General features: G+C 67.7%; 9 protein-coding genes across 9 annotated transcripts; 5 read left to right on the top strand and 4 right to left on the bottom strand.

Moving 5' to 3' along the window:
• Positions 1 to 960: 960 nt before the first annotated feature.
• EMIHUDRAFT_57504 (hypothetical protein) lies at positions 961 to 1678 on the top strand (the record flags this gene model as incomplete). The annotated part of the gene is made up of 3 exons (XM_005772445.1): positions 961 to 1241; positions 1317 to 1428; positions 1577 to 1678. Coding segments are annotated over 3 exons (495 nt in total), but the record flags the coding sequence as incomplete, so codon positions are not given.
• Positions 1679 to 4024: 2346 nt separating this feature from the next.
• Positions 4025 to 5110, top strand: EMIHUDRAFT_355325 (hypothetical protein; the record flags this gene model as incomplete). Its single annotated transcript, XM_005772444.1, is given in 3 exon segments — positions 4025 to 4082; positions 4259 to 4998; positions 5011 to 5110. Coding segments are annotated over 2 exon segments (536 nt in total), but the record flags the coding sequence as incomplete, so codon positions are not given.
• Positions 5111 to 5184: 74 nt separating this feature from the next.
• EMIHUDRAFT_208880 (hypothetical protein) lies at positions 5185 to 5649 on the bottom strand (the record flags this gene model as incomplete). The annotated part of the gene is made up of 1 exon (XM_005772443.1): positions 5185 to 5649. The coding sequence occupies one exon, from the start codon at positions 5647 to 5649 to the stop codon at positions 5185 to 5187; it is 465 nt and encodes a 154-aa protein (XP_005772500.1).
• A 153-nt stretch (positions 5650 to 5802) lies between these two features.
• Positions 5803 to 6571, top strand: EMIHUDRAFT_355322 (hypothetical protein). Its single transcript, XM_005772442.1, has one exon. The coding sequence runs from the start codon at positions 5862 to 5864 to the stop codon at positions 6513 to 6515; it is 654 nt and encodes a 217-aa protein (XP_005772499.1). The 5' UTR covers positions 5803 to 5861; the 3' UTR covers positions 6516 to 6571.
• Positions 6572 to 8109: 1538 nt separating this feature from the next.
• Positions 8110 to 11977, top strand: EMIHUDRAFT_436008 (hypothetical protein). The gene is made up of 6 exons (XM_005772441.1): positions 8110 to 8268; positions 8339 to 8773; positions 8903 to 8986; positions 9059 to 9139; positions 9337 to 11230; positions 11325 to 11977. Exons 1-6 carry the CDS (start codon positions 8170 to 8172, stop codon positions 11555 to 11557), a joined length of 2826 nt encoding a protein of 941 aa, XP_005772498.1. The 5' UTR covers positions 8110 to 8169; the 3' UTR covers positions 11558 to 11977.
• A 32-nt stretch (positions 11978 to 12009) lies between these two features.
• Positions 12010 to 12950, bottom strand: EMIHUDRAFT_436006 (hypothetical protein). Its single transcript, XM_005772440.1, has one exon. The coding sequence runs from the start codon at positions 12892 to 12894 to the stop codon at positions 12211 to 12213; it is 684 nt and encodes a 227-aa protein (XP_005772497.1). The 5' UTR covers positions 12895 to 12950; the 3' UTR covers positions 12010 to 12210.
• A 1829-nt stretch (positions 12951 to 14779) lies between these two features.
• On the bottom strand, positions 14780 to 15700 carry EMIHUDRAFT_102072 (hypothetical protein; the record flags this gene model as incomplete). The annotated part of the gene is made up of 1 exon (XM_005772439.1): positions 14780 to 15700. The coding sequence occupies one exon, from the start codon at positions 15698 to 15700 to the stop codon at positions 14780 to 14782; it is 921 nt and encodes a 306-aa protein (XP_005772496.1).
• A 463-nt stretch (positions 15701 to 16163) lies between these two features.
• On the top strand, positions 16164 to 19228 carry EMIHUDRAFT_102071 (hypothetical protein; the record flags this gene model as incomplete). Its single annotated transcript, XM_005772438.1, has 5 exons — positions 16164 to 16494; positions 16650 to 16894; positions 17481 to 18173; positions 18217 to 18599; positions 18775 to 19228. 5 exons carry the CDS (start codon positions 16164 to 16166, stop codon positions 19226 to 19228), a joined length of 2106 nt encoding a protein of 701 aa, XP_005772495.1.
• Positions 19229 to 19514: 286 nt separating this feature from the next.
• Positions 19515 to 22489, bottom strand: EMIHUDRAFT_208872 (hypothetical protein; the record flags this gene model as incomplete). Its single annotated transcript, XM_005772437.1, has 10 exons — positions 19515 to 19580; positions 19695 to 19728; positions 20227 to 20353; positions 20531 to 20613; positions 20835 to 20938; positions 21185 to 21277; positions 21566 to 21637; positions 21700 to 21933; positions 22051 to 22200; positions 22385 to 22489. The coding sequence occupies 10 exons, from the start codon at positions 22487 to 22489 to the stop codon at positions 19515 to 19517; spliced, it is 1068 nt and encodes a 355-aa protein (XP_005772494.1).
• Positions 22490 to 25052: the final 2563 nt, after the last annotated feature.

Below are 25052 nucleotides of genomic sequence, written 5' to 3'. Positions count from 1 at the left end.
AACAACAAATCTCTCTCTCTCTCTCACCCCAAACCCGCGCAACCCCAACCGCGACGCCGGGCGCGGGCAGTGAAACACCCGTGGGACCGCCGCGCGCTGGCGCTCCGGCGAAGTGCGCGTGTCGCTGTATGAAGGGGGACACGTCAGCACTGCGCACTTCCATCTACTTCAACATCGTCGTCGTTCGTCGGTCTGCATGGTCCATGGACCACAAGCAGCGCGGATGTCACGTGTCAGTCTGCATGGAGCGCGAGGTGCGCAAAGTCGCCCTCGAACTCCTCGCGGTCGCGCTGGCGCGCCGCGCCGTCCGGGCCGTACTCGAGTAAGAGCCGAGCCTGGTCTGGGCCCGCTCTAGCCAGCTGTAGAGGAGGGGGCGGCAGCGCTTGTAGGCCAGAGCCCCGTCCACCGCCTCGTACCAGCGCATCTTTGCGGGCGGGAGGCGGAGGACGGTGGTCTCAGGGTCGAAAGCCGTGTAGCCGAGGGTGGCCGTGGTTGGCACGGTGACGGGGTGACGCGGGTCAGGGAGGGGCACTCGTCGAAACACGAAAGCCCAGCGGCCGATGGAAGGGAGGCCAGCGGGGAAAGTGACGCGGGCGAGGGCGGAGCAGCCACCTCGCAGGAGTCGCTTGGGCGGCTCCCGTGGTGTACCTGTGTTAGTGCGCGAGGCAGTGTTGAAAATTCTTTTTTCCCTTTGCATAATGTGTGTGTATGTCGCTGCCTGCCACCGTCTCGCTCCGCACGGCGGTGCTCCTCCAGGTGCCCGCCATCGTCGCTCTCCTCGTGTGGCAGAGGCGGCGACTTCGTACGACGTCGGCCGGCAACGCAGCTCTGACGGCTAGCTCGGGCACGGTGAGGCACAGCGCCGCGATCGAGGCGGCCGCAAGGGTGAGCCGCGAGATACCGCTGCGATGCGCTCGGTCCACGGCCGTGGTCGTGATAGATATGCAGACCTTCTGCTGCGACCTCGAGCGCGGCGGCTGCTGGAGAGACGGCAGCAACCAGCCGTCCGACTACCTGCGGGAGACGCTCCCTGCCGTGGTCGACAACATCGCCACGCTGCTCGGCGCCGCGCGCCAGTCGTCGGTCGAGTGCATCTTCACGGTGATCGAGAGCCTGACCGCCGACGGGCGAGACCGCAGCCTCGACTACAAGGTGTCCGGCTTCAACGTGCCTCGCGGCTCGGAGGACGCGCAGGTGCTGGCCGCCCTGCAGCCCGCCGCCGACGAGATGGTGCTGCCAAAGTGCGGGCCGGCCGTGGTGGTCCCGGTCGCGCAACTCCTCTCTCTTAAGCTGACGGGCCGTCCACCTCCGCATAGGTGCTCCTCCTCCGTCTTCATCTCGACCAACCTGGCCTACAAGCTGCGCAACCTCGGCTGCGAGCAGGTGGTGCTCGTGGGCGGCCTCACCGACCAGTGCGTGGACTCCGCCGTCCGCGACGCGTGCGATCTCGGCGCGAGACGCACCCGAGATCGCCCGAGATCGCCCGAGATCGCCCGAGATCGCCCGAGATCGCCCGAGATCGCCCGAGATCGCCGCCGAGATATGACCCGAGGTATGACCCGAGGGATGACCCGAGATAGGCTTCCTCGTCACATGCGTCCCCGACTGCTGCTACACGCACTCGCGCGAGCGGCAGCTCGCGTCGCTGCGCCACAACCGCGGCTACTGCAGGCAGGTGCCGCTCACCGCCCTCCTCGCAGAGATGCGCGCCATGTCCATGACACGTCCATGACATGTCCGGGACATGCACATGTCTGTAGGTGCCGCTCACCGCCCTCCTCGCAGAGATGCGCGCCCTCGAGCTCGGAGGCGGCACGTCGCCGCCGCCAGAGGGGGCCGCGGCTGCGGCGGCGGTAGCGAATCCGGCGGCAGCGGCGGCGGCGGCGAGTGCGGCGGCGGCGGCGAGTGCGGCGGCGGCGCGCACCGCCGCGGCGCCGCGGCCGCCGCGCGAGTACGTCCGATTCGAAGTCGTCGACTTGAACGGCAAGGCGCTGTGCAAGACTGTGCCGGCGCGGCATGCGGGCGAGCGAGACGCCGGCCTTGCCCCCGCCTCGCCCAAGGGGAGTGGCGCCTGCTTCACGAGGAAGGGGGAGCTGCGTCCCCAGGCGACGCTGTCTACCTGTACCACGGCGCCATCGCCCTTGGGGCAAACTCGGAGGTGCGCACCGTGCCTGCCGAGGTCGAGGCATGTCCAAGACACGTCCATGACATGTCCGGGACATGTCTTTAGGTGCTCACCGTGCCTGCCGAGGTCGAGGCGGCGGGCTACTCGGACATGTCCAGGACACGTCCACGACATGTCCGAGACACGCCCCACAGGTCGAGGCGGCGGGCTACTCGGACATGTCCAGGACACGTCCACGACATGTCCGAGACACGCCCCACAGGTCGAGGCGGCGGGCTACGCTAACTCGCGGCTGGTGCCTCGCTGGGAGACGGAGAGGCTGCTGCCGTGGGCCTCCTCCCCCTCCTCCTCCCCCTTCCCCGCCACTTCCTCCTCCTCCGCCGCCGCCGCCGTCCCCTCCGCCTCCGCCTCCGCCACCTCCTCCTCCACCTCCCCAGAGGTGCGCGGTGGGCCAGCCGTCGCTGTGCGGCGCGTCTACTGCGAGCAGGAGCAGCCGGGCGGCGGGCTCAACGCCGCCCTCCCGCGCACGGCCTGCCGCCGCCGCTCGAGCCCTCCGCGGGCGCTGCGAGAAGGACTGCGGCTGACCGCGTGCCGTTGCGTGGTCAGGCGTGCCGCCGGCTGCTCGAGCAGCTCGAGGCGCACGGCGGCCGAGGGCTGCGGCTGCTCGCGGCGGCCGAGTACGAGTTCTGCCTCGCGACGCGGGACGGGCGCGGCGCCGTCCCTGGCCGAGGGCGACGGGGCGCGGGGACGGCACCCCCTCCCACCGAGCGCGAGCGGTGCGTGCGAGCAGGTGGGAGCCGCTCTTCAGCGGCCCCGAGATCTTCGTCACGCTGCAGGCGGCGAAGGCGACCGCCCTGCCTTCACCTCCCCGTATCTCCCTCTATCTCCCCGTATCTCCCCGTATCTGCCCCGATCTGCCCGTATCTCCCGTATCTGCCCGTATCTCGAGCGTATCTCCCCGGATCTTCCCGCATCTCGTATCTCCCGGTATCTCCCGGCCCTGCCACCGCGCTCCGCCCACCAGGAGCCCGCGGGACTGAGTGGCGGGTCGATCTTGCAAAGGTGGCCGGCTTCTGCTACGCGCTCGAGGAGCAGCTCGAGGCGGCGGGCATCGACGTGCGCACCATGAACCCAGAGTACGGCGACGGCCAGCTCGAGATCACTGTCTCGCCCTCCTGGGGCGTCAGCGCTGCGGACGACGCCTCCACCTTCAAGACGGCGGTCAAGGAGGTGGCGATGCAGTTCGGCGCGACGGCCACCTTCATGACCAAGCCGTTCAGCCTGTCCGGCCCGGGCAACGGCGGCCACTTCAACTTTAGCCTGTGGGAGCCGGAGGGCGCGGAGGCTGCGAGCGGCGCGCTTGGCCGCGAGGGGGCTGAGCGAGGCCCTTGCCACGTCGGCAAAGGCGACGAGCGAGGCGGTGGCGGCGGCTTCTGCTCCGAGGGCCTGCGCAACGCCCTCCACGACGCGGCCGCCCCCGCCGGCCTCTCCCCTCCCCCCCGAGCAGCGGCTCGCCGGCCGGTTGCCCGAGGGTTTGAGCCGAGGCGGCTGAGAGTAGGCCTCTCTCCGCTCGGACGCGCGTTCCTCGCGGGCATCCTGGCGCACGCCCCCGCCCTCGAGGCGCTGTGCTCGCCCACGGTGCCCTGTTATGCGCGGCACGGCAACTGGGCGCCGACGCACGCGACGTGCGGAGGGGGGTGGTGGGGTGGGGGGTGGGGGAAGGAGGAGAGGAGAGGAGAGGGGAGGGGAGCTGAGAAAGGAGGGGTGTAGAGAGGCGAGCGGCGGCGGCGCGGCGGCGGCTCCACACGCGGAGTACTCTGCAGGTGGGGGCTCGAGGACCGGCTGGCGGCGGTGCGGGTCAAGAAGGGCGGCTCGGGCAGGGAGTGCTACCTCGAGCTGCGCATGCCTTCCGCCTCGGCCAACGCCTACCTCGTCGTCGCTGCGCTCGTCGCCGCAGGCACGAGCGCGAGCGCCGCCGTGACATGCCGTTGCCGCCGCTCACCGCCACCTCGCAGTCACCGCCGCGCCACCTGCCCACTTGCCCCGCCGCTGCCACTTTGGTCCACGACCACGACACGTCCACGACACGTCCTCGACACGTCCACGACACGACTACCCTCTCCGCGCCCGCAGGCTTGGATGGGATGGAGCGGGGCTTGCAGCTCCCGCCGCCGCGCGACCCGTCGGGCAAGGGGAGAGGCGGCGCCTCCGCAAATGGCGGCGAGGCAGCGGCGAATGGCGGCGGCGAGGCGGCGGTGAATGGCAGCGGTGGCGAGGGCGGCGGTGGCGGCGTGGGCGGCGTGGGCGGTGGTGGCGCGGGCGGCGGCGGCGGCGTGGGCGGCGGCGGCGGCGCGGGCGGCGTGCCGCTGCCATCCTCTCTCGAGGACGCGCTCAAGGCGCTCGAGGCGGACGAGGACATGGTGCGCCGCCTCGGCCCCACGCTGGTCCGCTGGTTCGTGGGCGTCAAGAGGGGCGAGATGGCCGCTCTCGCCACCAAGGAGGCCGAGCTGCTGGAGGGCCTCCGGGAGAGCCTCCATGAGAGGGACAGGCAGCGCGGCGGCGCGGGGGGCGAGGCGGACGAGAAGGCGCTCGAGCTCGCGCGGCGAGAGGCGTGGCGGCACATGTACCTCGAATTCCTCTGAGGACCGCCGCGCCCTGAAGCTGCCGTCCACGTACTGCTTGCTCACCTCGCGCCACACACATCCTGCACCAGCACCCGCACCGAGATCGCTGTATGCGTCCCAATCTCTGGACTCGTCTGGCTGTAGTCCGCGCACATGGCCACATGCATGCATGGCATGTGTCTGAGCAAAGTTCTAGTGCGCGCCGAGTCGGCGTGTACGACACGCATTCACTGCGGTGTGCGCGCGTCTCAGTACTCAGACCTCGCTCCGTCCGCCGAGCTCCGTCTGTCTCTGCGACGTGCGAGGGCGCGGCCAAGCAGTGGCCATGCCGCTGGTGCCATGGATACTTTGTAGCTTTTGCAAAAGCGCACTGACACGACTCTTTAGTCACTCTGAACTCTCCACCCACCTCCCCTACCCCTAGTGGCGGCACTGCTACTTGCAGTTGGCCAAGTTTACCTTCTTGCCGTACTTGCGATGAAGCTTGCCGAAAAGCTGCCGCTCCTTGCCCTCGTACTTGGCGAGCGCATCGTCCACCCCTCCCAGCTTCTCGGGCGCCCAGTCGGCATAGTACTCCACCAGGCATGGCCGATACTTGTTTGGGTAGAAGACCGCCGACGGGTCGGGGACGTCGATCACGCCCATCGCCTGCAGCTTGCCGACCACGTCGAGCAGCATCGGCAGCGCGGCGGGCAGAGTCATCATGATCAGGAAGAAGATCGGCCCCCACCGGATGCCCTTGCTCGGAGGCTCATCCTCGTCCTCGTCACCCTTCCTGCGCCGTCTCGGCTTCTCGTCGCCTCCACGCTGCTGCTGCTGCACCGGCACGTCCTCCCGAGGGCTGAGCCAGTCCGGTGCGCCGCCGCGCGCGCCACCGCTCTTGCCCTGACCACGCGCCATCGTCGCGTGCTGCAGCGAGATAGCCGGCGTGCCAAAAGTGGTCTCTGAAAAGAATTTTCGTGTACCAACCAACCAACACAGGATGAGATGGGTTTCGGCGCGCCGGGTTCGAGGGAGCATTGACGTCTCACGAGAGCTGCTCAGGCTGCGGCTTCAGTGCGCCACGCAGGATCAGCTGCGAGCTTCAGTCCCAGTCCCTCGCCAGTCCTGTCATGTCCGACGCGTGTGATTGCTCCTGGACTGCGTCTTGGCCGTGCCTTCCTCCGCATGTCAACATCCGACCGAGCGGCGGCGTGGTGGAGACGGACAGACCCTGGCTCACTCTCTTTGGGCGGAGTCTATCCAGCCGCGCCGCAGCTCAAGGCTTCGCGGCCGACGACGGCAGTCCCTGCTTCTCCTTCTGCTGCCATTTTATCAACGCCGCTGCCACCACACGTTTGTTTCCACCCTTCCCGCCTAGCTCTCCGCCGCCGTCACCTGCGGCGACGCCTCCGCTGTTCCGCGACAACCCACATCCCTACTTGGTCGCCGCTGGACGGCTTTCGGTGGCCTTTGTCGGCGCGTTGCTCTGCTTCGGCTTTATCCTCGCCCTGCTCGGCAGCCAACGACCACCTCCGTCACCCAAGGCCGTGCACGGGGCGGAGCCAGTCAGGCGACGGCTTCGTTTCGAGGATCAACCGGCGCCGTTCGTGATCCAGGTCGCCTCCGCGCATGCGCCGCCGCTGCCGGAGCCACCCTCGGTGGTGAGGCCCCCCCCACCGCCCTCGCCTCCACCCGGCGCTCAGACCCGCCGTGACGCCTGGTGCCGGCTGCTACGCACGCTGTGGAGTAGCCAGCCGCCGGTGACGGTGACGCCACTTGTGTGAGATCATGCATGGCATGCTGCATGTCGGAAGTGTAAGGCAACGTAAGGTAAACTTCTCCACGCACACGAGGTCTCTTAGTTGTTAAAGTTATGTTACTTGAATGTACGTTATATAGAGAGACTCAATAGAGAGAAGGGGGTGGTGTCTCAAAGGTGCGAAAAGACACAACGATCAACGTCTACACGATATCTCTCTCGCCGGACTCCGCGCACACACGTACCACACTGTGGTCCTCCTGGCCACGCCGTCGCTGACGCTGACGCTGACGCTGACGCTGTGTGTGTGGGCGCCTGCTGGCCCTGCCGCCTGCGGCCGAAAAAGTGGAAGCGAGTCCAGCTGCGGCCCGTCCGTGCTCCCAGGGCGGCTGCGGCGCTGCGCCTCTGGCTGCGACGGGCTCCGCTGCTCTCGAGAGCCCGCGCTGCTTCGAGAAGTAGACTTGGAGCACCGCCACCAGAAGGGGAACAGCACACGAGCCCACCAGAATCCAGATCGAGTGACGAGTCCACATCTGCGACCCCATGTTTAGTTAGTTCGACGAGCTGTACAAGATGAGACTAAAAGGAAAAAGCAAAACACGGGAGACACAGGGCGGCGCGACGATCTGGCGCGCGCGCCAGGCTACAGCGTGTGCACTCTTGGAGCACTTGCGACTTTGGAGAGAGTACGACGTCGGAGGTGTTGCGTTTTCTGCACTTGCGCCCGATTTTCCCAGTACTGAAATTTAGTATGCATACTAGCTGCGTGCGAGGCCCCGACTCACAGATCCCATGAGGGCAATCAATCCGAGCCGCCCTCTCTCCCCCTAGGAAGTGTACACAGTGCCGCCGGAGCACGACTCTCGCCTCTCGGCGACGCGCCGGGCGTGCTGTGGACGGGAACTGATTTCGTTCACGCGGCTTGCACCCAGTTCCTCGGGTACCACCCAACTTCGCCCGTGCGACAGTTCCTCACCGTCAGCAGTCGCGCGCCTTCCTCAACCACCTCCACTTGCGTGCCTCGGCGTGCGGCGGGAAGCATTGCTGGCCCGTTGAGGCTGAGGCTGGTTCTCGATAGATGCCCAATCCAGAGCGCTGGCGCCTCGCGCCGCTCGGCTAACCCTCGACGCGTCAGCCGCGCCCTCTCGTGCGCCTCAGACTCGAGCGCCTCCAGCGAATGGGCGAGTGATGAGCGACGCCGAGCGTCCACCCACATATCCGCGTAGAGCACCAGCGTCGCGCATCCGCTTGCCACGGCACACCACTTGCTCACCTCGCCCTTCCTGTCAGCGCAGAGAACGCGAGCTAGCAACGAGGCCATGTTTCTCCAAGGTTCGCTTGAGCGTGTCGTTCCGCTTCGGTGCCACCGGCACTCCCTGGATGGATGGGCCAGATGATGAAGAAAACGTGGTTCCTGCGGATTGAATAAGAACCCGTCTGGCGAGGCACTGTCGGGGTTTTTAGTCTGACCGAGTCAACCCGAGCCAACAATACACCTAACACCGAGACCTTCGAGCAGCGTTCAGCTGTTCCCGCAGAGCTGGAAGTACCTCGCCAGGGAGGCGTGACGGGGGGACGACACATTGCGACGCCGGGGCTCCTCTTTTCGTGCCCCGCTGCGCCTCCTCAAGGCCCTCCCGAGCGCAGCGTGTCGCGCTCGCACTGTTGCTTTTGGAACTATGTGCAACGCGTTCCAGTCCGAGGCCCCTCGCACCAAGCGCTCGCCCGCCACTTCCTTCGTCGGCCGTTTCGAGGCGAACGCGGAGTTGCTGGGCGAGGTGTGCCGTGGCGATGGCGGCCAGAGGACCAACCGGCGTCGCAGGATCAACCGAACCTCCCCTGCCTCAGGAGCGGCTCTATAGCTGGCTGACGGCGGATGCCAGCGAGGAGGCGACCCTCTCGTACGCCGAGATGCGGGCCCGCTGCCGGGCTGTCTGTGTGGCGCTCCGGCGGCGTTGGGGCGCGAGCACAAACGACCGGCTTATGCTGGTGTATGCGCCCGGCCTCGAGCTGCTGGTGGCCTTCTTCGGGTGCCAGTATGCGGCGGTGATCGCTGTGCCCTACTACCCTCCCGTCCTCCCGCTCACGCCCCTCCCGTCGGTCGGCGCCAAGCGGCTGCTGGCCGACGGGCTCGCAAAGGTCAAGCGGATTGCCGAGTCGTGCACACCGCACGCCTTCCTGTCGACGCGGACGTACGTGCGCGCCTCGTGGCTGGCCAGCAAGCTCGTGCGCGAGGCCGAGTGCAGCTGGCCGCCCGAGTGGACCTGGCGCTGCACCGATGAGGCTCGCACCACCCAGCCCCGCAGCCTCGCGCCTCGCTCTCTCCTCCGCCCTGTCCCTTCCACCCTCTCCCACTCCACAGTCCAAACCCCTCCCCCTCCGCCCCACCCCCTCGCTCCTCCCTCTCGGCAGGTCTCCCCCCGCCTCGGCCGCGGCGACGCCGACTGGCTCAGCGAATGGCTGCCCGGCCGCTGCGAGCCGTCGCCGCGCGACGAGGTCTCCTTCCTGCAGTACACCTCAACCTAACCCTTACCCTAACCCTAACCCTACCCCTACCCCTACCCCTAGGTCTCCTTCCTGCAGTACACCTCCGGCTCCACCGGCCACCCGAAGGGCGTCGCCATCGGCACGCGCAACTTGCTCGCCAACGTGAGACACTTCCGAGACATTTCCGAGACGCTTCCCCCACCCCTCCCTGCCCCTCCTCCGTCTGCTCGCCCTGCCCGCCCCCCGCGCTGCACCCCCGCCACACCGCCGATCGATGCCCCAGCGCCCCGCCCCCTTCCCCCCCGTTCACGCCCACGCCTGCGGAGCGGCGCCGGCACGCCCACGCCCTGCGTCCGCAGGTGCTTGCCATGTCCTACTCTTCCACCACCACAAACAGCTTCCCCCCGCCGGGCTCGCGCATCGCCATGGTCTCGTGGCTGCCGCAGTACCACGACTTTGGGCTCATCGCGGGCTCCCTCTCGACGGCGATGCAGGGCTACCGCTCCGACCTCCTCTCCCCCTTCACCTTCATCAAGCACCCCATGTCTTGGCTCCTCGCCATCTCGCGCCTCCAGCACTCGCACCTCGTCATCTCGCCGTCGCCAAACTTTGGCTTCGCCCTCTGCACGCGCCGCGCAAAGCCGCACCACATCGCGAAGCTGCAGCTCTCGCACTGGAAGGCGGCCTTCAACGGCGCCGAGCCCATCCGCACGCGCACGCTCGCCGACTTCGACGCAAAGTTCGCGCCGTGCGGGTGGCACCCCTCCTCGTGGGCATGCCTCTACGGCCTCGCCGAGACGTGTGTGTACGGCTGCGGCGTCGCCGAGCCTCCCGTCGTCCTCGAGGTGCCCCGCTCACGGCTCGGCCCGGGCGACGCGCCGATGCCGCTGCAGCCGGGCGACGACAACCTGATCGAGTTCCCCGGCTGCTTCGTCGAGGAGGCGGCGCTCACCGGGCAGCGCTTCGCGATCTCGCACCCTGAGACGGGGCTGCCGCTGCCGGACGGAGTGGTTGGCGAGGTCCGGATCCGAGGCGCGAGCGTCGCCCTCGGCTACTGGCAGCAGCCGGAGCTGAGCGAGCAGACCTTCCGCACGCCCCTCGCCCTGCCCGCGCCGCCCTCCGCGCTGAGAGAGGAGAAGGGCGCGGCCGTGGGCGAGCGGGGCAGCGGCGGCGGCGGCGGCGGCGGCGGCGGCGGCGGCGGCGGCGCGGGTGGTGGCGGGGAGCTGCCTCCGTGCGGAAAGGGTGAGCCGTTCCTTTGCACGGGCGACCTCGGCTTCGTGTGGGAGTCGCGGCTGTACATCGTCGGCCGCATCAAGGACATCCTCTGCATCCGCGGCCGCACGCTGCACGCGCACGACATCGAGACGTGTGCGGAGGCAGCCCACACTGCGATGCGACCCGGCTGCTGCGCCGCGCTGCCGGTGGTTCCGCCGGACACGGGGCAGGACACGGACGGCGAGGCGCTCGTTCTCGTGGCCGAACTCAAGCCCGAGGCGGAGAAGGAGGCTGCCGCGGGCGGCGGCGCGGCGATCGCCGAGGCGGTTCGCGACGGGGTTCGCGAGGCGGAGGGCGTCAAGGCGTACGCGGTGGTGCTGCTCCGCGCGCGCACCATCCTCAAGACAACCTCGGGCAAGCTGCGCCGCCGCGAGCTCCGCCTTGCATACGCCGAGCTCGACGACGCGGTGCGCGCCGCCGCAGCCGCCGCCGCCGACGGCCGCAAGGCGGAGCCGGCGCAAAAACTGCGCGTGCCGCTCGACGCCGTGCTCCACTTTTGGCGCGACGCCGGCAAGCCGGCGCGCAAGGCTGCCGAGCCGGACGCGGAGCCCGACCCGGCCGCGGGCGGCGGGTTGGCCGTGTCCTTGCAGGAAGGTTCCGAGAAGGTTCAGCTGCCCGTGAGGAGTGTGCCGAGGAACGACTCGGAGCTGAGCGCGCTCGGCACAGCGCGCGGCTCCGAGCCGTCGCGAGAGCCGTCGCGCGGCGACGCTGCCGGCAAGGCGGAGGCGGAGCTGGACGACGCCGGCGGGGGAGGGCCGTCGGCGACGGAGCAGCTGGGCTCAGGCGCGGAGCTCGACTCTCTCGACGGTGAGAGGCGCGAGGCGGGGCGGGAGATGATGCTCGCCGCCGCCGAGGGCGCCGCCGAGGACGGCTGCTCCCCCGGCATGGGCTGGGCGCTCCGCCGCACGTACCTGCTCGCGTGGGGCCTGCACATCCCCGCGGACGGCTCTCTGCACGCCACGTCGGCGCCGGCTGGAGGCGAGCCCGGCGCCCGGCTCCCGATGCTGCGCAGCTGCCCGCCGCACGCATGTGGGGAGGGGTCCGTGTTCACAGTCGGTGTTCCCACCGCTAGGTCGCGCGTCCGGCTCCGAGCTGGGCAGTTGCGTCGAGGGCTTGGCCGAGCTGCTGCACGGCTGCAATCTCTCGGGCTCGATGGCCGCCGCCGGCGCGTGGTTCGAGGAGCAGGGCTTGGACACGGTGGCGGAGCTCAAAAAGGCGCGGATGGAGGCTGACTTTGTGGCGGCGCTTCAGCTGAAGCCTGGCAAGGAGCGAGTCCTCCTCGCGGACATCGACTCCTTCTACTAGTCAAACTAGCGGCGAGGCCCGCGCCCTGCCCGCGGCTCCGGATGTGGCACATTAAATGTGGTCGCAATGTGGTTGGCCGTGCTTGCCTAGTGCTCCGGGCTCCGGCTCTCCGCGCGAGATGCGGGCGAGAGAGTACACGCGGCGCTATACGCGCCGGCCCTCCCTCTAGTACCACCGCTCTACACACATGTCTTTGTTCATATCGCGGCATCGGGGTACACAACACAGCCGTACCGATCTTACCGCTCTGTGGTGATGCGCATGAGTCTCTCACTTCGGGCTGTGTGGTGTGTCTCTCACAGCCGAGGGATATGTGTTGTCCAAGCATGTTCATACGCTCGAGATATACGATTCTCTGTGTGTGTGTGGATACAGTATATACACGGATGTTAATCATATTGTGAAAATTGATCTTTGTCCACGATGTGTTGTGAATCTTGAGACTTGATGGATGATGGTAGATGGACTTGAGCACCGTAAAGGACGTGGTGATTTCCCCACAAATGTGCGGAGAGAGAGAGAGTTCTGAGATGTGCATGTGCATTGTGTGCTCCGAGGAGCGAGTTATTGTCGGAGACGCGGAGAGGAGCGAGAGCATACAACAAGACAGACCAACGTACTGAGGTCAGCGCACCGCTGACGCCGCGTGCACATCAGAGCCGGCCGAGCCCCTCCCTCACGAGCACGAGGCCATCGGCCGGATCGCCGCTCAAGTCGTACACCGTGGATCCGTCCGAGGGGCGCGGGCCACCGTCGAGGACAAAGTCGACCTCGGTGCACCAGCTCGCCGACTCGCTACCCTCGAGCGGGTACGAGCACGCGAGCTGGTCGCCCGCCTCGCCGGTGGGAACTGTCGAGCACAGCAGCGGCTCGTCCAGCGCCTCGAGCACGGCGAGGCAGACCGGATCGTCGGGCATGCGGACGCCAACCGTGTCTCGCTTCCACTGCCGCGCGCCGTCCTTGTAGATGCCCCGCGGCAGCGAGGCGGACGCCGGCATGATGAACGTGAACGGGCCGGGCAGCGCGCTCTTGAGCAGTTTGAAGCCCTCGCGCGTGACTCCCTTCGTGTACTCCTCGACGTCGGCGAGCGAGCGGCAGAGCAGCGAGAGCGGCTTCTTCTCGCCGCGCGCGCCCTTGAGCGCGAGGATCCGTTTCGTGCCGTCCTTGGAGGAGAGCGGCGCGACGAAGCTATACGAGACGTCGGTGGGCAGCACGCCGCACCCTCCTCTCTCCAGTGCCTCAATCGCACCAGACGCGCGCCACATGTCAGACCCGTCGGCCTGCACCTCCAAAAATTGCGTCGGCTGGCGCGATGCGCGGCGGCTACGCATGTTCATCGTGGCCGTCTCGGCGCGGCGGGAGCATCCCACCGCCACACGAGACCGGACCGGCAGCAGTCGCACGTAGGACGCTGATGCGAGAACGATGGTGAGCAGAGACATAGCAATAGCAGCGGCCTGAGACCGCCGGGGTGTGCCTTCGTGAGGGAGCTTTCGGGAGCTTTCGCGCGAGCGGCGTCTGGGCAGCCGGCCTCGAAAAGAATTTTAGCATTTTGTGCGGCGTGCCGTTCTCCCATCCCTCCCTTGGGTTGTCCGTTTTCTTTCTTTCTTTCTTACACTGGGCACGGGACTGGCGCGCGCGAAAAGAAGTCTTTTTCGGAAGTTGTCAGCACACCTGTGCAAGAACGCCGCGGAGGAGGGCAAGGACCTCTGCAGCGAGTGTAAGGAGAGCGAGCTCCTCCCGTGCCGCGACTTGGGTCCCGGGCAGCCGGCCTCGAAAAGAATTTTAGCAAGGTGTGGTGGCGGCGTGCCGTTCTCCCATCCCTCCCTTGGGTTGTCCGTTTTCTTTCTTTCTTTCTTACACTGGGCACGGGACTGGCGCGCGCGAAAAGAAGTCTTTTTCGGAAGTTGTCAGCACACCTGTGCAAGAACGCCGCGGAGGAGGGCAAGGACCTCTGCAGCGAGTGTAAGGAGAGCGAGCTCCTCCCGTGCCGCGACTTGGGTCAGCGGTGTGCAAGGGTTGGGACTTTTTGGATTTTGCGGGTATGGCAATCGATGCAAGACCATACCCCCCCGCCTGCTGGAAATATAGAAATTCACGGGGCAAGCCCATCTCACAGAGACACGAATGGCACGGAAAAGAATTTCACCGCAAAACAAAAGATGCCGCCGTTGCGTGTCGGGGATTGCGATCACATCAGCCCAGGACACAGAGCGAGAGGCTCGTTAGGCGCATGTGCAGGTGTCCCTCTGCCGAGGAGCTTGTGGCGGTGACGGTGAGCCTGGGACTTGCGGCGGAGACGGGAACCCTCTGGCTGCCAGCGACGTCGTTGCGCATGAGTGCGCCCGCTTGCACGTCATCCACCAGCACCACCATCGAATCGTCCTGATCTCTGCCCTCCGCCTCATCCGCCGCCCAGGTCATGGCGACGGCAGAGATGATGACGTCGCTCTCGTGCACCCACGTCGTAGAACGGCAGTCGCCGAGCCGTAGTACGCTTGTAATCGATGGACAGCCGGACACTAGCGCGAAGTCGTCGCCACTAAGCGACTTGCTTTCGCATCGCCACAGGCAGTCAGTGCCGCACTGACTGGCGTGTCGCCCTCCCGCGGACTCCTTCCGTTCGGGGCTTCGGCGTGGCTCACCCGTGCCCAAAAGAAAGAAAACGGACAGCATCAGGCCAAGCTAGGGCTGGGTCGAGCACAGAGACATAGTTCACATAGACACGTCCCCACCTTTCCCACCTTTTTGCAGGTCACCCGCCCCGTGCCCAGTGTTGGGCGCGCCCACGATTTTTTGTCGTGCTAATGAGCTGTACCTTCTCCTGGAAAAGTTATTTAGGGACAGAGCCCCCTATCGCCGCCCAGTACGTGCTCCGCAGCTGAGCCCACGCACCCCACAGCAGCTCAGGGACACAATAAGCTCGCATACAAGTGCTGGTACGCACAGCTCGACGCGTACTCGAATGCTGCCACTGTCATTCTAGCCGGCGAGCGGCGGCGTCACAGCGTCGACTCTCGCATCGCGATGAGACGCACCGCTTGCCCAGACGCGCGCCTTGGCGCGCTCCTGTGGTGCAGGAGGAAGGCCAGCGGTCGTGCTGCGCAGGCCCGGCCGTCTGGCTGAAGGGAGCAGCAGCTGGCGGGTCTCGTACACGCTCCTCCTCAGGACTGACAGGAGGAGGAGCTCCAGCCGCAGCGCCGGCGGTTTCAATCACGCCTGTCACTCTACAAGCGGCGCAAAGTCGCCCTCGAACTCCTCGCGGTCGCGCTGGCGCGCCGCGCCGTCCGGGCCGTAAGAGCCGAGCCTGGTCTGGGCCCGCTCTAGCCAGCCGTAGAGGAGGGGGCGGCAGCGCTTGTAGGCCAGAGCCCCGTCCACCGCCTCGTACCAGCGCATCTTTGCGGGCGGGAGGCGGAGGACCGTGGTCTCAGAATCGAAAGCCGTGTAGCCGAGGGTGGCCGTGTCTGGCACGGTGGCGCGGGTCAGAGAGGAGCAGTCGCAGAAGGCGTAGTCGTCGATGAAGGTGAGGCCGGCAGGGAGGGTGACGGAGGAGAGGGCGGAGCAGTCGGAGAAGGCGCTGCTGCCGATCGAGGTGAGGCCGGCGGGGAAGGTGACGGATGTGAGAGACAAGCAGCGGTAGAAGGCTTGCTCGCCGATGGAGGTGAGGGTGGCGGGGAGGGTGACGGTGGCGAGGGCGGAGCAGCCGAAGAAGGCGTGGCTGCCGATGGAGGTGAGGCCGGCGGGGAGGGTGACGGAGGCGAGGGCGGAGCAGCGGTAGAAGGCGCCGTTGCCGATGGAGGTGAGGCCGGCGGGGAGGGTGACGGAGGAGAGGGCGGAGCAGCGGTAGAAGGCGCCGTTGCCGATGGAGGTGAGGGTGGCAGGGAGGTCGATGGAGACGAGCGAGGAACAGCCGTGGAAGGCGCCTTCGCCGATGGAGACGAGGCTGCGCGGGAAGGCGACCGAGACGAGAGAGGCGCGGCCGAGGAACGCCCGGTCCGGCAGGTGCGTCATGCCTTCGGGCAGCACCGCGCGCCCGTCGGCGACGACGACCTGCCAGCCGCCCACGTCCAAATTCTCTGAGCCGGGCGGCGGCGCGGCGTCGCTCGGCGGCGGCGCCGAAGGCGTCAAGCCGGGGACCACCATCGTGTGGGGAAAAAAAAGACCGCGCCGGAAAAAGAACTCGCCAAGCGCTCTGTCCTCATCCTAGTCCTAGTCCACTTTTTTTCTTTATTGCGGCAAAAAACAAGAAGAAAAAACGTCGCGCCGAAAATTGTTGGCGCGAAATCGACGACGAAGCTCCCCCCGCGGAAGACCGCGCGTAGCGACGCCTTGACGATCGAGATGGGCGCGCCTGAAGCTCGCCCACCTACTGCCCCTGAGAGTTGGTTACGAGTGACACACACACACACACTCAGTAGGTAGGTAGGTAGAAAGGTGAAGAACAGCCAGGCTCGGACTGGACACCAACGCGGTATGGGTGGACGCTAGACAGATGATGACGACACGCACAAGACACTCACACACTGTGAAGAAAGAAAACAATCTCATACGTTGGCGCGAAAGCTCCAAGACACGCTGCTTCGCGCGAAACACTTTCGCAACCTCGATGTCTCTTACCTCGCACTTCCAGTCCCGCAAGCGCACTGAGCGGGAGCCGCCGCAGCTCTCCAAGTACGAGGCCAAGCGCGCGCGCAACATCGCCGAGAACCAGGCCGCCCTCCAGGCGCTTGGCCTCGCCGAGCCCGTCCTGATGCCCGCCAAGCCCTCAAAGTCGACCAAGGCCAAGGCCAGCCGGCCTGCGCCTCCAAAGCGCAACAAGCTGGACCCGCTCTCGGTCTGGGCTCGCGGCGGCTCCGGCACCACCGCCGCCGCCAAGCCGTGCGCCGAGCCTGGCTGCCGGCGGATAGACGATCATTTCATGGTCGAGTGCGACGTCGGTGCGCGACTCCCCATCGCCCCTCACCTCCCCGCCCCCGACTCGCCAGTCCTCCCCATCCCCCCACTCTGCCTCGCCCGCCGCCTGTCCCCGCCGAGACCTCCACCCTGCTCCACGCCCTCTCCGCTGACAGCCTCGCCCCGCCCGCCCGTGCAGCCTGCGAGGTGTGCCGCGGTCTGGACGACGAGGTCAACAACGAGATCCTGCTCTGCGAGGGGGAGGGCTGCGGCGTGGGCTACCACATGCGCTGCCTCGACCCGCCCCTCTCCCGCGTCCCCCGCAAGCAGTGGCTGTGCCCCGGCTGCGCGCCCGCGCCCGCCCTGTCCGCCTCCTCGCGGCTTTGCTCCCCACAGAGCGGCGGCGGCGGCAGGGCCTCGACCTCGCGCGGGCCAATGTCGCCCGTGCGGACGATCGGCTCCCCCCTCCGCACCACCCGCTCCCCCGCCCGCCTCGCCGCCCGATCGCCGGGTCGCTCGCCCCGCAGCGGCGGCGGCGGCGGCGGCGGCGGAGGCGGAGGCGGCGGCGGAGGAGGGAGCCCCGAGGGAAGCGGCCACGCGCGGCGGCGGTTCCTGCTGCGGCGCTCCGAGTGCGAGGGCACCCTCCGCAGCCTCCAGGGTGAGCTCACCCTCTCCGCCATCCCCGAGCGGCTCCTCTGCCGCTCGGCGCAGCTCGAGGCGCGAGATTAGCCGAGATGCGTCCGAGATGCATCAGAGATGGAGAGGCGGCCGAGAGGCAGCCGAGAAGCAGCCGAGAGGCGGATGAGATCGAGCCGAGAGGCGGACGAGAAGGTGCCTCCCCCTGCGGTCTAGCCAGAGGCGCGAGCGCGCCGCCGCCCTCAACGCTCGCTGCCATAACCCACCGCCGACCTTGCGCCCCTCACACGCCCTCGCCGCCGCCACCGCTGCCACCGCTGCCACAGCTGCCACCGCCGCCGCCTCCCCAACCCCACCCCCGGCCCCCCAACCCCACCCCCGGCCCCGTCCTCAGGCGCTGCTCCAGTTTGGCGGCGAGCGACTCAAGGCGGGCAGCGGCGGCGGCATGTACGTCGCCGGCTCGCCTGGCCTCGGCAAGTCGATGACGGTTCGCGAGGCGTTCCGCCTCCTGTCTGCGGGCGAGGCGTGTGCCGGCAAGGCGGCCGACGCACCGCCGCCGTGCAAGTCGTGCTTCGTCAACGGCTTCCAGCTGCAGACGCCGGCCGCCGTCTACGCCGCCCTCCTCGCCGAGCTCGGCGTCGACGACGCCGCCGTCGAGGCCGCGACCGGGCCTCGGCAGGCGCTCGAGCGCTTCTTCGTGACGGCGGCGGCGGAGGAGGCGGAGGGGCGGCCGGCGGGCGCGCGCCGCCGCACGCGCGTCTCAGGCGCGTCGGAGGCGGGCGGCAGCGCCGAGGCCGACGCCGGCGCGCTCGTCGTGGCTGATCCGGTCGGCGGGGCCGGCGGGGCCGGTGGGAGCATGTGCCTCGTTGTGATTGACGAGCTCGACCAGCTGCTCAGCAAGGAGAATGAGGCGCTCCACTCGCTCTTCGGATGGGCGGCGGCGCCCTCCTCCCGCCTCGTGCTCGTCGGCATCGCAAACTCGCTCGACTTGGCGCGCGGACGCTTCCCCACCCGACACACCCCATCCCACCCCATCCCCCTCTCACCGCCGCCGCCGCCGCCGCCGCGCTCTCCACCCTACTCGCCCGTCCCCAAGCCACCACCTTCACACACCCCCTCCCCGACCTCAGATGGAGCGCTGCCTGCCGCGGCTGCGCTCGCGCGGCGCCGCGCCCAGGCCGCTCACCTTCCCGCCCTACTCCGCCGACGAGCTCGCCGCCATCCTCACGCAGAGAGTCGACCAGGCCCGGGTGGCGGCTGGAGAGCTGGCGGCCGGCGCGCAGCCGCCAGAGCAGCCTGCTGCGGCGACCCCTGCGGCGAGGCGGGCGGCCCGCGCCACGACGCCGCCGCCCGGCTCCCCCGCCGCTCCCGCCTCGCCCGCCGCCGCGCCCGCGCCCGCGGCCGCGCGGGCGTTGGATTTGCCGCGCACGGCGGTGGTGGAGCCGTCGGCGATCGTCTTTTGCGCGCGCAAGGTGGCGGCCGCGTCGGGGGACGCGCGGCGCGCGCTGCAGGTGTGCGCCGCCGCGGCGGAGGCGGCGGCGGAGGAGCTTCGCGTCTCGCCCGCCTCCCCCGTTCGAGGGGGCGGGGGCGCCGCCGCCGCACGGCCAGCCTGGCGCGCCAGACGGCGTGAGGCTTCCCTGGGGTGAGGGGCTGACTGGCCTCACGCGTTGCCGCTTCGCTCTCCGTAGGCTCGACAAGCCGGCGCTCCGCTTCCAGCACATGTCGGCCGCCCTCGCCGCCACCTTCAAGTCTCGCGCCGTCGCGCTGCTCGAATCGCTGCCGCAGCACCAGCAGCTCCTGCTGTGCGCCATGGTGCTGCGCGGCCGGAAGAGCAGCGGCGGCGGCGGCTGCACTTTGGCTGACTTGCACGCGTCGTACAAGCGGCTCTGCTCGTCGCAGAAATTGCCCGCCCTCCCCGTCGGCGAGATCCTCCCGCTCTGCAACAACATTGCCGCGTGCGGTATCTTTGGCGTCGGCGCCATCGGCGCGTCCTCGCTGCTGCGCTCGAGCGCGCGCCGGGCCGCCGACCTCTCGACGCCGGTCTGGCTCTGCATCGCCGAGAACGAGCTGCGCCAGGCCACGCGCGAGCTCCGCTTCTTCCGCAACATTCTCGGCGACCAGCAGGGCGGCAGCAGCGCGTAAAGGGCCGGGACGCGGACGGGCTCGAGGCGCGGAGTCGTCACTTGCTCCCGATTGCGTATCCCGCCCCTCGCCCTATAAAGTGCGTGCGCCTGTCGGAGCTGGAAGTTGGCGCTCAAGATTTTGCAAGCGAGTAAGAAACAAAACAACAGGAAATGGACTCGTCGTCTGACGTCTCCCACGCACGGCTTCACACGGCTAGAGCTAGACCGTTCACCGAGTTAAAGTAGCAGTTACCCCCCCAGACCGCCCTTTCCCGCTACAACTCGACGCGCCCCGCTCGGGGCCGCTACATTTGCTTCTTGAGGAAGCTCTCCGTGGCGGTGTGCAGCACAGCCTCGATGATGCCGATCACCTATGGCGCCGTCGAGGGACGCGTCGCCGACGCGTCTCGGGTGTGCGGTGCCTCGACGGGGGAGCGGTCGCCGTGAAGACGCCGCCGATGATGGCGCACGTCGAAGTGACGAACCTGCTCGCAGCAGAGCGAGCCGTCTGCACACGCCCTCTCACAGGCCCGGTGGAGGGCGGCCGGCCTGCCGGCCCCGGGGGGGGTGGGGGGGGGGGGGGGGGCCCCCGTAAAGGGGCATCCCCTGCTGCTGCACGACAATTGAAATCGGGGAGAGGTCCTACCTAAAAAAAAAAAACGGGGGGTTTTTTGCGGCCGTTTTCCTGTTTTGCGGAACAAATGCAGGCGGGAGGGGTTGCTTGAAGTCCAAGGACGGTTCCTGCCCCTCGGGGGAGGAGTACTTGTTGGAGGGCACCTGCCGCCGCGCCCGCGGGAAATCAAAAGGGGGGAGGGGGGAGGGGAAAGGGCTGGGGGCAGGGAAACCGGAGGGGGGGGGGGGGGGACGGCGGAGGGGCGGGGCAGGGGGGGCGGGGGAGGGGCGGAGGAGGGGCGGCGGGGGGCGGTGCGGGGCGGTGCGGCGTGGCAGTCGCGCCAAAGTTGACGGCGTGCGACGAGTTGATCTCCCCACATCTCCCCATCTCTCCCCATCGCTCACCAAAACTCGTTGACGGCGTGCGACGAGTTGATGAGCGCGTGCTCATGGTCGTGCTCCGGTGAGTGGAGGACGAGCTTGAGCACTCCCGGCACCTTGCGCACGCGGAGGTGGCCGGCGACCATGCAGCCTGCGGCGGAGAGATGGGTGAGAGATGGGGAGATGTGGGGAGATGTGGGGAGATGTGGGGAGATGTCCCTCTGGCCCGTGGTGCAGCGATCCCGACGAGGAGACAGGCGCAGTCGCGTTGTTGATTTTGAGGTAGGAGGTCCACTGCTTGTCTGCGTTGACCTATTCTCAGTCCTACGGCTGGTGTGGTGGCTCTTGAGTCTGGGGTAGGAGGTCCTCTGCTTGTTCTGCGTTGACCTGCGCCTCGCCCGCCCTGCCGCTCTTGAAGTAGATGAGGGGGTTCTCGCCTGGTGCGTCGGCGCGGCGCGTGACGTCCCCCGCTCTCTCTCTCCCTCTCTTCTCTCTCTCCCTATTGCGGTGCGCGGCTGCGCGCCCGGCATGAACGGGTCCGGCTCGAGGTATGGGGAGGTATGGGGGAGGTATGGGGGAGGTATGGGGGAGGTATGGGGAGATATGGGGAGATATGCGCGCCCGGCATGAACGGGTCCGGCTTGGCGTCCTTGGCAGGCATCTCCTCCGCGGCGTACGTGAAGCCGATGCACTCCTCGTTGTTGCCGCAGAAGGTGTTCGCAGCCACGATGGGCATCTTGGCGCGGTAGAGGTCGCGGCCCGCTGACAGGGCGCCGCGCCGCACCTATGGAGCCGAGAGGTCGCCGAGAGGTCGCCGAGAGATCGCCGAGAGGTCGCCGAGAGATCGCCGAGATGCTGCAGGCAAGGCGCCGCGCCGCACCTCGAAGCGCGCGGCATGCTGCTTCCGCAGCACGGCGTGCGAGGTGCGGTAGGAGTCCTGTTCACAGCGCGAGGTGTGACGAGACGCTGTTCACAGCAGCACGGCGTGCGAGGAGCGGCAGGAGAAGGCCATCTGCTTGCGCACAAAGCCGAGGATGGCGCCCACCGACCGCTCGTCGGTGAAGAGCTCAAACTCCTGTTCACAGCTGCAGGTGTGAAGGAGGCGCCGCTCACCGCCGCCCGCCGCCCGCCCGTCCCCAGAGCTCGAGAGGCCTTGTCGTTGCCGTCTTTGTACATGCGAAGCGTCGGGTAGGCGCGAATCATATGCTTGACGCAAAACTCCTGGAAGGCGACGCAGTCGACCTGACACAGAGACGAGCGGCGTCCAAAGACAGCTGTGAAGCGGCGGCACTCCTTGGGCGCGGCGGCGCGCGCGCGTCACCTGCGCCAACCGCGTGTGCCCGTGGAACTCGAGGCTCGGCACCTTTGCGGCCGCCTCGAGGTAGACAGGCTCGAGCCGCTGGCACCAGATGCACCAGGGCGCGTAAAAGTTGACCTGTTCACAGCTGCAGGTGTGAAGAGACGCTGCTCACAGCACCAGGGCGCGTAGAAGCTGACCAGGCTGAGCTCGTGCTGCTGCAGGAAGGGGACGAACGTGTCCGGCGACAGCGGCTGCGAGAGGTCCGTGTCGGGCGGCTCCTCCTCATCCTCGTCGCCGTACGACGGCGAGACCGGCTCCTTGGACATGGCAGCGTCCGCCGCCCGCTTCGCATCCCTCGTCTCCACCGCGCTCACCGCCGCCGCGTCCCGCACGACTCGCTGGTTCGAGTCGAGCCGCCACTTGAGGATGTCCTGTTCACAGCGGAAGGTGTGAAGAGACGCTGTTCACAGCATCGAGTCGAGCCGCCACTCGGGGCTGTCCTTGCGGATGTCGTGTGTCGCGGCGCCCGTCATGTCGGAGACGTCCACCGAGAGGAACTCGCACGGCACCTGGTGCAGCGTGACGTTGAAGTTGACTCGCAGCGTCTCGTCGACAAGCTCGTCGACGACAAGGTCGGTGGTCGAGGTGACTGTGAGATACGCCGAGAGCTCAAAGAGGAAGAGGGTGATCAGCACAACCTGCGGGCCGGCAGGCGCGCGCAGGCGCGTGGAGCCCAGAGCGGGACCGCGGCGGCGGCTGCCCCGACGTGCGGCGCAAGCAACAGCGGGACTCCCTCATATCTCCGGCCGGTTCGGCAGTCCGGCGGCTCCTCTGCTTTGAGAGGAGCAGGCTCGGCGCCGGCGGCATGGCGGCGCGGCGCACCGTGCCGAGAGCGGAGATGATGAGGCCGGGCGTGGAGGTGACGACGAGGTCGTCAGGGACGTGTTTGAAGTAGTTCAACACAGGTCCGTAGCTCTTGCGTCCCATGGCCCCGAGGTGGCGGTCCTGTGGGTGGCGCGGCGAGCGCGATCGGGCGAGAGGGAGGGCCGGTGGTGCGGATGTGTGGCGCGACTCACAGCGCTGATTCCGCGTGTGGCCGGCGCCTGTGCCAAGTAAAACGCGGACTTGCACGGGCGAGGGTACGCGGTGAGCGTTGAGCCTTGCGCGCAAGGCGGTTGATCTTTGCAACTGCTGGCGGCGAGAAGCCGCCGCCGAATGTCTCGTGGAGAAGCAGGTTGAACTTGTTTCGTTTGGTGAAGATCCCATCATGGTAGTGGCCACGCTGTGACTTGACGTAGCCTTGGCCGGTGGTGTGGTCGAACGCCCGTTGACCACGGAACCCGCGTTGCTTGCTCCTTGCAGCCCATGTTTGCAAGGCGGGCGCGCTCTTCGGTGTTGCCGAAGGCGAACTTGTCTCCAACGGAGCCGGGGTTGCCTCCGGTGTCGGCGCGGCCGACCCCAACGGGCAAGCCACCCCGGAGGGGGGTCCAAAGTTTGACCTCGCTGATCTCGTCTTTGCCCCCGGGGGGGCCTCGCCCGGCTCAGCCAGGTCGGTTTTGTAGCCCTCGTTGAACTGTTTGGTGAGTTCTGTTTTTTCGGCATCTCCCATAACGGGCCGGGAGACGGAGACGGCGTGGACACAATCGTACCAGGCGCGAAGTACGCCGTCGTGAGGGCGCCGCCGGGCGCGCTTCCGCCAAAGGAAAAAATCTCGGTCCGAACCGGGCTCCGGGGACCACGCAGGGAGCAGCATCTGCAAAAGAAATTCCTAAATAGGGAAGAAGAAAGAAGAAATATGCTCGCCCGGACGCCTTCGCGGCCTCGCCGTGCTTTGCCTTCGCCGTCGCGGCCGAGAGCCTTGCTCTCTTCGTTCTCGCGGCCGAGCTTTCCGAAGGCCTCGATCATGACCTCCTCGCCTTCAACTGCGGGGGCCGCTCCCTATCCCTGAGCGGGCTCAATTTTGCTCTAGGCACTTAGGGCGTTCACACCTGAGCAGGCTCAATTTTGCTCTAGGTGCCTCCATTGCAATACGATTCGATCCCGCGTTCAGAGACAGAGTCGCCTTGGTGCGTTGTTCGGTTTCGTCACGGGAGCCATGCACATACCAACCCTCGCTTGCCCCCCCCTCTCAGGGTTTCACCGCTCTGACAAACAAACCTTCTTTGGCGACCCGGAAGCCTGCAAGAAGGAGCTCACCGCGCACCTCAGGAAGAAGCTCGCGCCGCTCGACGTCATCGACACGATCGTCGACACTGACTGCGGCACGAACACCTCGCAGCTCCGCCTCAACCTCGTCCAACGGATTGCCTGCGCAAAGACCAAGTACATTGCCGGCATCACGCCGCCCAATGTCGCGTGCGACGCTCTCGAGTTTGCGCACAACCGCATCCGCAAGTCCTTTGAGAGCATTGCTCGCGCCGACGCCTCGCCCCAGGCGCTCCGCGACCTCGCGTGGCTCCAGGCGCAGCTGCCGACCGAGATGGGCGGGTGCAACATCGACACCGCCTTCTCGCGCGCCGACAGCGACTTCTCCATGTCGCTCCTCAAGAACTGGCGCACCCTCGTCGCCCACAACCCCGACTTCGCCCACGACGAGGGAGGTGCGTCCAAGTACCCCGCCATCGCCGCAGCTATCGCCACCTACGAGTCCGCCCTCTCGGACTGGAAGGAGGTGTGCGAGAAGCGCGCCGCCCGCGACAAAAACAAGTACTACACCGTCCGCGGCGGCTACCTGACTGAGTTCTACCCCAAGAGCGTCCCGCTCCCCGAGCCCGAGTCCCTTCCAGCTACCGACGCGATTCTCAATGGCACTTGCAAATCCACGTACCCGCGGCCGCGGGCGCTCGCTGCCATCAAGAATCACAAGGACTGGTACGCGCACCAGGAGCTCGTCAAGGCGCGGGATGTGCACGTCAAGAACAACCCGTCCCTCGGAGACAGCGCCGTCAACAACCGCGAAGCCGCGCGCTTCGTCTCCGCCTCAACGCCTTTCGCCGGCAAGGCCTTCGATGTCCGTGTCGACGGTACGTACGCCACCGCCCTCTCCTCCGACACCCTCCAAGACGAGCTCCAGCGAAAGCTCGGCCTTTGGCTCTCCGCGGCGCTTCCCACCCTTCGGGTCGCGCTCGAGCGGGGCATGCCAGTCGATTTCTTCGGCGACTACCTTTACAACAAGGCCCACCACCGGCGGCCCCACGACGGCGTCCTCGCCGCCTGGGCGGACGCGATGCGCGCCCCGGCCAACGCGCCGGTCGTGCACGGCGACAAGGAGAAACCAGAGCTCACCCGGCAGTACAACGAGGGGTACAAGGTCGACCTCGCGGAACCCCATGCGGGACCGGGGGGGTGCGATGAAGTGAATGAAATCAAGCTCTGGACGCCCCTCGCCCCCTCCTCAAGACCTCCTCGCCGGGCGTTGGCAACGCCTCGAGTGGCGGCACGCCCGCCTCCGTTGGCCACTCCTACGCCTTCGGCAACACCGAAGAAAAGGCCCGCCGCCTGAACATGGGCTGCAAGGCGCGCGGGCAGCCCAGCCAACCCTTCTCCCACA

The sequence above is a fragment of the Emiliania huxleyi genome (assembly GCF_000372725.1).
Source record: "Emiliania huxleyi CCMP1516 unplaced genomic scaffold EMIHUscaffold_36, whole genome shotgun sequence".
NCBI classification, from domain to species: Eukaryota; Haptophyta; order Isochrysidales; family Noelaerhabdaceae; genus Emiliania; species Emiliania huxleyi.
Note: the sequence above shows the minus strand (reverse complement) of the source record. Positions and strands in the feature narration are given on the sequence as shown.

Excerpts from the sequence above, each read along its gene's own strand:
- EMIHUDRAFT_355322 (XM_005772442.1), top strand. The coding sequence starts at position 5,862 with ATGTCCGACGCGTGTGATTGCTCCTGGACTGCGTCTTGGCCGTGCCTT.
- EMIHUDRAFT_436008 (XM_005772441.1), top strand. The coding sequence starts at position 8,170 with ATGTGCAACGCGTTCCAGTCCGAGGCCCCTCGCACCAAGCGCTCGCCC. Across the intron at positions 8,269-8,338 it reads ACGCGGAGTTGCTGGGCGAG|GAGCGGCTCTATAGCTGGCT; the intron begins GTGTGCCGTGGC and ends CCCCTGCCTCAG. Across the intron at positions 9,140-9,336 it reads CGCGCAACTTGCTCGCCAAC|GTGCTTGCCATGTCCTACTC; the intron begins GTGAGACACTTC and ends CTGCGTCCGCAG.
- EMIHUDRAFT_436006 (XM_005772440.1), bottom strand. The coding sequence starts at position 12,894 with ATGAACATGCGTAGCCGCCGCGCATCGCGCCAGCCGACGCAATTTTTG.